Below are 12,378 nucleotides of genomic sequence, written 5' to 3' on the forward strand. Positions count from 1 at the left end.
CCAGTATGGCAAGCTATAGCACATCAACTCTTAGCTATTCAGTCAGGGTCTAAGTCCTCAGAGAAATTTTCTAAAATTAGATTTTACCCAGTTTACATCCTCTACTAAAAAACTGTTGTCTTGAAATATAAGGGTATCTCATTCACACTAGCTTCTCAAAATTTTGTGAGAAAGGCAAATGTATCTTCAGAATGTAACACCTACAGTCAGTTTTTGTCAGCCCATCCCTTACCTCACAAAAAATTCTTCTGGTAGAGAATCCATACTGCATAATATTCTTATGCAAGTCTTATTCCAAGGCTTGAAGACTGACTTTTATGACTGCTGTTTAAAGCTGTAAGGAAAGTAATGTTTTTAGTAGAAGGGTAGGAGGATTTCATTCTTTTTCCCCACTATTTAAATAGTATATAATTATTAAAGAAAATTTTGAAACTGCTATAAAAAGAAAGTCAAATCATATAGTTTCATCATCTAAACATAAATAATATAAATCATTGCCTATGTGTTAATATACTTTGTTCCAGGCATATTTTACCAATTTGTAATCATATTGAATATGGAATACACCATAGTAGCTTCTTCACTGAATTATATCAAAAGCACCTTTCATGTTATTTTATTCTCCTAGTAAACATTCTCAATGGCTACATAACAGTTGATTGACTGTGGTTTCCTTAGTCATTTCCTGATAGTCGAACATTTAGTGTTTCCCATTTTATTCAATATAAATAATTAGTACTGTGATAAACTCCATTGCCTGTAATGGGATTAGTTCCTTATGATAAATCCTCAGAAACAGATTTCCTAGGTCAAAGACACAAATATTTTAAGCTACCAGGTGCATATTGCTAAATGGCTTCCCAAATGATTTGTAATAATTTATTTCCCAGTTATAAGAAGTACCTCTTTAACACAATCTTTTTTTTTTCTTTAACTGAAGGATAACTGCTTTACAGAATCGTGTTGGTTTCTGCCAACCCTCAACATTTCTCTTAGTCTAAAAATAACATTTTGGAGAAGGAAATGGCAACCCACTCCAGTATTCTTGCCTGAAAAATCCCATGGATGGAGAAGCCTGGAAAGCTACAGTCCATGGGGTCGCAAAGAGTTAGACAGGACTGAGTGATCTCACAGAAAGACAGAAAAAATAACATTTAGCTACTTTTCTTCAAAACTGCATGAATCTCCATTAATAGGAGACGAGATGTGAAGAACTCTTGCATATTCTCTGATTCAAATATCACTGGATGTTGTGGAAGTTTCCTGAAGAAAAAAAAAATACTGCAGCAAAATAAATGAAAACTAAGGGGAATAAAGTATCATTAGCATATCTACATCCTTTATTATTGCTCTCTAATTTAACTATCCCAAAGCCAATTCTTCCAAAATCAGTCCCATTTGATCTATTTTATTGAGGGTTCAGGTCTCCAAAATCTATTGCCATCTGTTATGCTGGCTTCCCTTTCTGGTCCCACTATACACAAGCTGAGTAAAAGTATTACAATAAAAGTATATAAAACTATTGCATGGTTCAGTTCAGTTCAGCCCCTCAGTTGAGTTCGACTCTGCGACCCCATGAATCACAGCATGCCAGGCCTCCCTGTCCATTACCAACTCCTGGAGATTACTCAAACTCATGTCCATTGAGTCGGTGACGCCATCCAACCACCTCATCCTCTGTCATCCCCTTCTCCTCTCACCTTCAATCTTTCCCAGCATCAGGGTCTTTTCAAATGAGTCAGTTCTTCCCATCAGAGCATGGTGCTCTGGGACAAAGAAAGAAATGCTATCTATATTCTGTATTTGACTTAGCTTCTCTGTTCCCTGGTGGCTCAGACAGTAAAGCATCTGCCTACAATGTGGGAGACCCCGGTTCGATCCCTGGGTAGGGAAGGTCCTCTGGAGAAGGAAATGGCAACCCACTCAGGTACTCTTGCCTGGAAAATCCCATGGGAGGAGCCTGGTAAGCTACAGTCCACGGGGTTGTAAAAAGACGGACACAACCAAGCAACTTTACCTCCTGTTGTCTCACATGATAAAGAATTTGCCTGCAATGCGGGAAACCCAGGTTCGATCCCTGCATGTGGAAGATCCCCTGAAGAAGGGAATGGCAACCCACTCCAGTATTCTTGCCTGGAGAATCCCATGGACAGAAGAGCCTGGCAGGCTACAGTCCATGGGGCTCCTAAGAGTCAGACACGAATGAGCGAGTAACACATATCAACTCTCAATTACACAAAAAGGCTTGAGAAACAAGGATAATTCTCTAACAATTCAATGCTGATATTTCTTAATCAACTACAAATGCAAAGATTTACACACACTTCCACTAAACTTCATTTAAAATGGAGCTTTCTAACACCCATTTCCTGAACATACCTAATAAAACACTTCTTGCTGTCAGTACTTACATAACTTGCCTATCCAATCTAGTTCTCCTGGATATATTATTTTGTACTTTTAGTCTTATTTCAAAAACTCTGTATACAAAGTCATATGCCTATTAAAATTTGCATTCTCTATTTAAATACAAAGATATAAACCAAAGCCAATAATGAAGCAGAGAAAGGTTGGGTAAAACTTGCTATTCTTTCACACAAACTCAGATCTGCTTTATCTCTTAATAAAGCTGTACAGAAAAGGACATGGCTTTGAAAATTGTAGGACTGTGATCAAACTGATTTTATGGTTTCTTTACTGCTGCTGCTGCTAAGTCACTTCAGTCATGTTCAACTCTGTGCAACCCCATAGATGACAGCCCACCAGGCTCCCCTGTTTCTGGGATTCTCCAGGCAAGAACACTGGAGTGGGTTGCCATTTCCTTCTCCAAAGCATGAAAGTGAAAAATGAAAGTGAAGCCACTCAGTTGTGTTCAACTCTTAGCGACCCCATGGACTACAGCCTAGCAGGGTCCTCCCATGGGATTTTCCAGGGAAGATTACTGGAGTGGGTTGCCACTGCCTTCTCCAATGGTTTCTTTAACTTCCCTGTTATTTTAATTTCCAAAAAAAAAACTAACATTATTTCATAGCCAGAGCATACAAAGTATACCTTTCCCAGAAAAAATAATCCTCTCATTTTCTGAATTTAAAAGCTCAGGCCTGGATATTCCCCTTTCTGGTAAGCTCTCCTTCAGTTAGTAGCTGTTTGCATAGATCACAGTGAGGCTGAAAAGGAGGAAAATCCTCTGGCAATAAGGCAGAGAGAATGGACGGCCTCTACTAAGCTATTCAGTTTGAAAAAGAAAACATTATAAAATTAATCAATAAATTAAAATGTATTTGGATCCTAAATTAAGAGTTTTAAAAGGCTAATGGCTTTGTTTCAGCCTGCTTTAAAATACAACCTGATATCAATCTCTGTGGTGAAAGGTTTTCCAGGAGACAGGGTCTTTCAGTTTAGTTCAGTTGCTCAGTCATGTCCGACTCTTTGCGACCCCATGGACTGCAGCACGCCAGGCATCCCTGTCCCTTCACCAACTCCCGGAGACTACTCAAACTCATGTCCACCACGTAGGTGATGCCATCCAACCATCTCATCCTCTGTCATCCCCTTCTCCTCCCGCCTTCAATCTTTGCCAGCATCAGGGTCTTTTCAAATGAGTTGGTTCTTCATATCAGGTGGCCAAAGTGTTGGAGTTTCAGCTTCAGCATCAATCCTTCCAATGAATACTCAGGACTGATTTCCTTTAGGATGGACTGGTTGGGTCTCCTTGGAGTCCAAGGGACTCTCAAGAGTCATCTCTAACACCACAGTTCAAAAGCATCAATTCTTCAGCACTCAGCTTTCTTTATAGTCCAACTCTCACATTCATACATGACTACTGGAAAAACCATAGCTTTGACTAGATGGACATTTGTTGGCAAAGTAATGTTTCTGCTTTTTAATATGCTGTCTAGGTTGGCTGTAGCTTTTCTTCTAAGGAGCAAACATCTTTTAATTTCATGGCTGCAGTCACCATCTGCAGTGATTTTGGAGCCCCAAAGATAGTCTCTCACCATTTCCATTGTTTCCCCATCAATTTGCCATGAAGTGATGGGACCAGATGCCATGATCTTAAGTTTTCTGAATGCTGAGTTTTAAGCCAACTTTCTCACTCTCCTCTTTCACTTTCATCAAGAGGCTCTTTAGTTCTTCTTTGCTTTCTGCCATAAGGGTGGTGTCATCTGCATATCTGAGGTTATTGATATTTCTTCTAGCAATCTTGATTTCAGCTTGTGCTTCATCCAGCCTGGCATTTCACATGATGCACTCTGCATATAATAAGTAGGGTGACAATATACAGCCTTGATGTTTGATATACTCCTTTTCTGATTAAGACCCAGTCTGTTGTTCCATGTCCAGTTCTAACTGTGGCTTCTTGACCTGCATACAGATTTCTCAGGAGGCAGGTCAGGTGGTCTGGTATTCCCATCTCTTTCAGAATTTTCCACAGTTAGTTATGATCCACACAATTAAAGGCTTTGGCATAGTCAATAAAGCAGAAGTAGATGTTTTTCTGGAACTCTCTTGCTTTTTCGATGATCCAGTGGACACTGGCAATTTGATCTCTGGTTCCTCTGCCTTTTCTAAATCCACTTTGAACATTTGGAAGTTTACAGCTCATGTACTGTTGAAGCCTGGCTTGGAGAATTTTTAGCATTACCTTGCTAATGTGTGAGATGAGTGCAATTGTGCAGTAGTTTGAGCATTCTTTAGCATTGCCTTTCTTTGGGATTGGAATGAAAACTGACCTTTTCCAGTCCTGTGGCCACTGCGGTTTTCCAGATTTGCTGGCATATTGAGTCGAGCACTTTCACAGCATCATCTTTTAGGATTTGAAATAGCTCAACTAGAATGCCATCACCCCCACTAGCTTTGTTCGTAGTGATGCTTCCTAAGGCCCACTTGACTTCACATTCCAGGATGTCTGGCTCTTGATGAGTGATCACACCATTGTGGTTATCTGAGTCATGAAGACTTTTTTGTATAGATAGTTCTGTGTATTCTTGCCACCTCTTCTTAATTTCTATGGTGAAAGGTTTTCCAGGAGAATTGATCATTAATCCCATCATTTCCCAGGAGCTGAGCTGCCATGTGGCAAGCCCCACAGGCAACACCAGCAGCAGCAGCACTTTACAGCCCTTCCTGGGAAGGAAGGTATAAATGCCTAGCAACAGAAAGGAAGCAGCCAGCCTGTAAAGTTACCAGTGTACTTCTGAAATAATCAAAAGTTCTCACTATTCTAGAAGGGGCTAAAGGAAACTTATAAAATCAGGGTTAATATGGGGAAAGGGTGAATCCAGCTTCCCCATGTATATTCATTTCAATAGACTTTCCTTGTCAGCAGGAAATGAAACATTTACTCTGTCTTTATGGAACTGAGGAACTGCCCTTCCAACAGGAACTATTCAGTTCTGGGTGGCTGACCACAGGGCAAGCTAAAGTTCAGTGTTGATCTAAAGTACACCTTTATCCACTAACCAAAATGATTTTATCTGCATGTTGCTTTACTGGTTGAAAATAAGGTATTGCCATCCATATCTTGAGGCAGCAAAATATCTTTTTTACTGTTCCCCCTTTCTGAACTTCCAGTTCCACTTTTTCTCTCATGGAATTATAACAAGCTTTTTTAAATTTAAGAGTTTCCTTTCCCTATTTTTAAAGCTTTGCTATTCACATCAAAGTAGGCACAACTATTGTTTATAATCTTTTAATCATTCATTTAAACATTTACCTTGTAGCACTGTAAACTCCTTAAACTGTATATACTTACACTGTCTTTATATCCACTTAAATCCACTTAACTCTGTTACTTGACCAAGTTAGAGGCTCCACCTGGCCAACAAGTTTACATTTCAATGTATGGGTGGATGTCCTATGGTCCCATGAATTTGCTAGCCTGGTCAGTTGTGGCACTTACAGATAACACATTGCCAGGTGGGAAAAGTGCATAAGAACAGTGTAAAAAAAGCAGTAAAAATAAAGTTCATTTTTCTTAATGCTACTAGCTTGAAAAAAAAAATATTGGGCTGGGTAAATCTTGGTTATGAGAAGTTGTCCTATGCATTTTTAGGATGTTCAGAAACATGCCTAGCTAGCCAGTATATGACAGTAGCAACTCTCTCTCACCTCTGAGCCCCACTGTAGCAATCAAAAACATCACCAAACACTGCCAGATGTCCTTCGGGGACAAAATTGCCCATAGCTCAGAAACTACCTAATTAAATGAATTAAAATGAAAAGACTAACTAAATGAACATAGATTGTTCTCAGCAATTAAAAAAAAATCCTGTGATTAGTTATCATGTATGTGTGTGTGTGCTGAGCCACGTCTGACTCTTTATCACCCCATGGAATGTAGCCTGCTAGGCTCTTCTGTCCATGGAATTCTCCAGGCAAGAATACTGGAGAGGGTTGCCTTTTCCTATTCCAGGGGATCTTCTGGACTCAGGTATCACGTATAAACACAACAAGTCATTTGTCTACAAGAAGGAGAAATTATAAAGTATCTCATTTAGTTTCCAGCAGTATGAAAAGTCGAGAGGTTGCACAGGATTCGTAGCTAAGAGCAGAAGAGACATTGAAGCCAGTTTACAGGAGTATACAAGTCAGCTTCAACATGTATTAACCATGAAACCTTAAGTGGAATGAACATCTCTGTACTTTAGTTTCCTTATCTGAAAAATAGGGGAAAAGTTGATCCATGATTCACAGGGTGGTTGCAAAGAGTAAATGCTTTAAAACATGTAACTGAACTTAGTAAGGACTGTATTTGTTACTATCATCATCTTTATTTAATTTCATTTAAATTTATGGCAAAATCAGTTCACTTTCCTTCCAATTATCTACCTTGGAGAAAAGCTATTATATGAAAAGGAATAGTAATGAGACTTAAGAAAATGGGTCAAAAACATTTTTCAAGTATATCCTACATGATAACAACTGGCAGTTTAATCCGCATATATTTGGCACCTTGTAGTTTTCATATCAACACATATGAATCTGCCATATTCTTTAAACTGCATGATATGCCATTGTATAAATGAATCTATTTACCAGACCACTACTGATAAATACTTCAATTGTATCCAGTTTGTGTTTGTATGTGGGTTTTTTTTTTTTTTGGTATTATAAACAATGCTGCAATAAACAATCCTGAACATGCAACTTGGTCAAATTTTGAAAGCTACTTTACAAAGCTGGGTTTCTATTTCAGCACTGGAGTAAATGTATTTCAGGTCTGTTACTAAAGCAAATTCTGACAATGCTAGTTATCACTTCTGCTAGACTTTACCAAATGAATTCTAAAACACTCCTGTAAGTGGAGATGAGATGTTCTGGCCACATACAGTACAATAACCACTCCAAGGCTGAAAAAACTATGAAGAGGACAATTTCCAGGAATAACTCAAGATATTTTTATGGGAGTTTCTTCGAACCAAAATTTTAACTATTATTAATCTATGTCTGCTAGTCAAATAGAAACAGTCATTCTTGGTGGCTATGGAAATAGTAAAGCAGGAGTTTTATGGCTTCAGCACTCTCACCTGTGAGATAGTAAACAAGAAGGGCTAAAGACATCATTTTAAACTCAAAGAATAACAGACTGTACAATTAATTTGTTATTAGCTGTCTGAAGAATGGCCAAAATATACTGATTATTTGATTTTCTAATTTTCCATTTATTTCTTCCATTTTGTATTTATTTAGGTTCTTGGCAAAGACTCAAAATGAACATCTGCAAGACACAGAGAATCCATTACAATGCTGGAGACCTGGGTTCAATCCCTGGGTTTAGAAGATCATCTAGAGAAGGGAATGGCTACCCACTCCAGTATTCTGGCCTGGAGAATTCCATGACAGAGGAGCCTGGGGGGCTACAGTCCATAGGGTCACAAAGACACAACAGTGACTTTCACTTTGGCAAGGCCTCAAAATGAACATACCTACACAAGGGAAGCCAAAATATCATTTTCCCCCAAGGAAAAAATATATAGTTTGCTTAAGTAAACTCCAAGACTGATTGATGATGGTTGGAAAATCTTTGCAAAAGCTATCAGAAACCAAAGATATTATCTGTCCCAAAAGATCAGGGTACTACTCAGCTCTAGCTATTTAGCAAAGATCATTGTTGGCACTATCTGGCAGATCACACCAGGACACAAGAAAATAGCAATGCACACCCAATGCCCCATCCTTACAAACCTGCCAATATAGGGAACAACCTTGCCAAAATTAGCATCTTGTCTGAAGCCGGTATTTAATTCTCTTCAGATCTATTCAGTCATTTATTCCTGAACTTACACAAGCAAATTTGCAGAATATATATATATGTTATAAATATTTGGAATTTATCTATTATAAATATGCACAGGTTAGAATTCACCTGAAAAAAAATCCAAATATTAAACAATCCATCAGTTTCAGGTTACTTACAGGTAGCACTGCGAAAACCATGCTATTCAAAAATGCAGCTAGGACTGTTGGAAGGAGCATTTGTTAAGCAAACTCTCCAAAAGTGGGACACTTTCAGTCATTTAAAAATATTACATTGTCATTACAGTTGTTAGACAATAATGGAAAAAAAGGATATGACAGACTGTTAAGACATGACCCATATAGAGATGACGATCAAGCAGGGAATGGAGAATACAATGTATACTTGACTCTCCCATCACCAACGACCCTACCCAAATCCAACTTTATCCTTCATCATGGTTAAAGATTTTGGAGAAGCCTCCAATTTTTCGGATCACATACTTCTAAAGAAGCAAATCTGAAAATACAATGAAAACATATGACTAGCAACTCATTTATGCTATTAATGCTATTTTAAGTACTACTATAAAATAAAGAGTAAGACTAAAATAAGTAAAACAAAAGTTCTATTTGTTCCCACACTGTAATAGTCAGTTTCACATATCTAAGGTGTGCATACTCTACTTTGAACTCGTTTCAGAAAATGACTTCACATTTTAATTCAGGAAACAAATATATACCCCTTTCATGATCTTGATAATTTCTAGTTCCTAAAAGACTAGAAAATTTTAAATGAGATATGCAGAAGACACTGCTCTGCACAGAAGCTTTCAACAAATACTAGTTATAATTAAAAATGATTACTGTAACTTAACTTAAAAGTGTGCCATTTCATGTTTACTTATCTATAAAATTATATTCAGAAACAATGGATACAACTTTTAAAAAAATCAAAAGTTTTGGGGATATGAAATTAGATGTGAAAATGCAGGACAAAACATTTACCCAAATTATCCATTCCTTGTATTTTTAACTTAGAGTTGAAGTCTGTGAAATATACATTAAATAAAATCAGGAACTGTTTGAAAAGTGAGAAAGTTAATTTTATGGTTTGGTAAGTCATTTACAGATTAGCTTAATCATATATGGTTGGGAAAGAAACCAGGAAGAAAAATAATTGTAAATGGAGAATAATTTTGGTTTATTTAGGTTTCCTGGCTTTGTGATAGAAGGTAAAAATGAGAGTTGACATTAACTGTACAGACTGTTTTCTGGCTCTGTATAAAGGCTAAAATCAATTTACTATCAGTACATATTTGAATTGCTTTAATCGTACTGGGGACATAGTATCCAAATGACCTCATGTCTAGACCTCTGCCAATTTTCTACCATTGATTTCTTTGTCTTGTATCTTTGGAACCTGGGCCAATAGGTTTTTTTCCTACCTGCTGTTTATGCCTATTGAATAATCTCTCAGGTTTAGACTTGGCCTCATGCTCCATCATGGAAGTCCCACAGAGTCACAACTTTTTTTTTCTTTTTCTAAATCCCTTGCTACATCCCCAGTGCCTAGTACCTGGCATATTTCAAGCATTCAATACTGATATAAAGAATAAAGAAACTGATCCTTCCTCATACTTCAAGTCCTCTGAAGGCAGAAATAAAGAGTGAAACCTGTATACAGATAAAGACTTTCTTCTCTGTTGACCTAGAGTCCACTTTCACAAGTTGAAAGCAGCCCAAATGCTACAGGTAACAGGAATCCCTACAGACAACCACAGGGTAAACATAGGTCCCCTGTCCTCTGGCAACTACTTCTCAGTGTTTTTGTTTGTTTTTCCACATCTCTCCAACCTCTAAATATTTTAGTTCTTTGGGGTTCAGTCTTTTCTATCCTACTCACCCCATGTCATTTAGTCTTGAGGCTAAATGAGGCTTGAGGCTACATTTGTATCTCTGGCCTTGACCATTCCCATGACTACAAATAATATATTGAACAGCCCACTCAACAGCTTCCAGATGTCTAGTAGATACCTCACCATAACTGAGCTTGAGTTCTGGATATCTCCCCTTCCTAGAAAACAGCTGAAGTACCTACTCAGCCAAGTCAGGCCTTGATCAGACTAACTGCAGTCAACCCACAGACCAAGAAAGAAACTTTCACGGTTTCAACCACTGAGTTTTCAGGTCATTTGGTGTGCAGCAAATACTGATCAATACTTCACCCTAATTAAAATTGCAATTCTCCATCCTGACTCATATTTCCTATCTCCCTTCTCTTTCTTTTAATGAGAATGGTACAAGACTACATGATAAGCTATACAATATTTCACTGAACATAAAATACAATGTGAATACTTAAAATATTGACTACCTCAGCAGTTTCTATATCTTCTCTATCAGCCAGACTAGAAACTTGGAATCCCTTCTAGTTTCATCCCTCTCATTCGTCCATTTGAAATCATTCAGAGTCCTATTTCACTTCATATATATTTCTTAAATTTGTCACCTTTTTGCTAACTCCACTTCAATTATCTTAGCCATCCCTTGGAAAGACTCCAGTAAAATAAATATTCTCCCTACTTCTGGGCTTATCTTCCTCAGAGCCTCAGAGTAATCAATCTAAAACACTAACCTAACTTTCAGGACCCAGTTTGAAACCAGAGATCACGCTAGTACAGCCTTCAGTCATCTGGACCCAGCTCCATTTCCTCCTCCTTTTCCCCTTTTTGGGTCTTAAAAGTATGGCTCTGTTTCTCATATTGGGATACACAAGTATCTCTGACAAAAGATGTCAGACCTTTTTACAGTTCAATTTTTGGTGAAGATTTTCTTAGAAAGATGTTACTTTACATTAAAATAAATATGGAGATGCAAAATGTGTGTGACTCCTCAAGTTGAAATGCAAGATTTCAAAGGATAGCACTTTGAGCAAACAGCTTTGACCCTTTACCTCAGATCTAAATGGGGACAATGGTGAGGCACTTATCATTATGAATGAAAAGTCTAATGCTGTCAAACTGTTATCACTGTATTGACAAGGACCTAAGATGTAACTGACACTTGCTGAGAACATAATTATGCCAGACAACTGTTCTTCATTGGTTAGCTCATTTTATAACCTGACATGACTTCATCTCTACTACTCTCTCTCACCCTCGCTTTCTACTCCAGCCATAGCAAGGTCCTTGCTTGGCTTGATAATATAAGCTTCGTTATATTATCAGGCTCCATTTCAAAGCCTTTCCCCTTGCTATTCTATCTAGAAATGTTTCCCCTTAGAAAGCACAGGTCTTTTTCGACTCTTCAAGTATTTTTCAAATGATGCTTTCTCTATCCTGACCTCCCATTTCTCTTTTTTAAACCATTACTCTAGAAGAGTAATTCTCTTTTCCTCCATCTCCCTTTCCTTACTGTGCTTATTATTTACTGTTTCCACCCCCCATCAGAATGTAATGGTAGGATTTTTGTTTCATAACAATAGGATTTTTACTTTATTTACCGAATCTAGTGCTTATACCAATGCCTAGCACACTGTAGGCTCCAGCTATTTATTGAATGAGCAATCTTATGAAATAGGTGCTACTGTTAGATTTTACTTCAAGATGAGATCGCAACAGTGAGAATGCGTCTACGGTCACATCGTAAAAGGTAGACCTAGGATTTGTAAGCAAACAGCCTAGCTCCACTCGTTACCATAATCACATGATGCCTCTAATTGGTGAATTTTATATGTACTATTATCCAATACATTTAATTCCTTCCCAGCAGGGTCCCTAACTAGCAGGATTAGCCCACTTTATACACTCGATAATTGTTTACAGAATGAATAAATGCATAAACACATTAATTACCCAATGATTTATGCTTCAATTTTTTTTTTACCTTTCAGAATGAAATTGCTTTTTAATATAAAAATAATTCCTGTCTTTAAAAATGTAGTGACGCAAAATAGGCTTTCTTTGAATTGACGAAACACAATTTCTGACAAATGGTTTAATAAAAAGGATGTGTACCCAGTTCTTACAGTTTCCTCCAAACTGACTTTTAAAGCTTCATTCAACAATAGCATACATTAAGCAAAAAAGCTCCAGAACCAGTCTGACTCATTTCATGATATTTACATGCATAATACTA

The 12,378-nt window shown here is 37.6% G+C and overlaps 1 protein-coding gene across 18 annotated transcripts in view; it reads right to left on the minus strand.

Moving 5' to 3' along the window:
- Positions 1-12,378, minus strand: part of DZIP3 (DAZ interacting zinc finger protein 3) — a 120,762-nt gene that overhangs the window by 107,776 nt on the left and 608 nt on the right. For 16 of the 18 annotated variants that reach the window (XM_040225046.1, XM_040225069.1, XM_040225021.1 and 13 more), the window contains exon 2: positions 233-334. In XM_040225046.1, the coding sequence (XP_040080980.1) occupies positions 233-264 (32 nt within the window). In that variant the 5' untranslated portion in view covers positions 265-334. Of the gene's footprint in view, positions 1-232; positions 335-1,700; positions 1,873-12,378 lie in introns of those variants that run through there. The other 2 variants (XM_040225036.1, XM_040224992.1) reach the window with 1 other exon arrangement.

This window comes from Oryx dammah, unplaced genomic scaffold (genome assembly GCF_014754425.2).
Source record: "Oryx dammah isolate SB20612 unplaced genomic scaffold, SCBI_Odam_1.1 HiC_scaffold_2, whole genome shotgun sequence".
In the NCBI taxonomy this organism is placed as follows: domain Eukaryota; kingdom Metazoa; phylum Chordata; class Mammalia; order Artiodactyla; family Bovidae; genus Oryx; species Oryx dammah.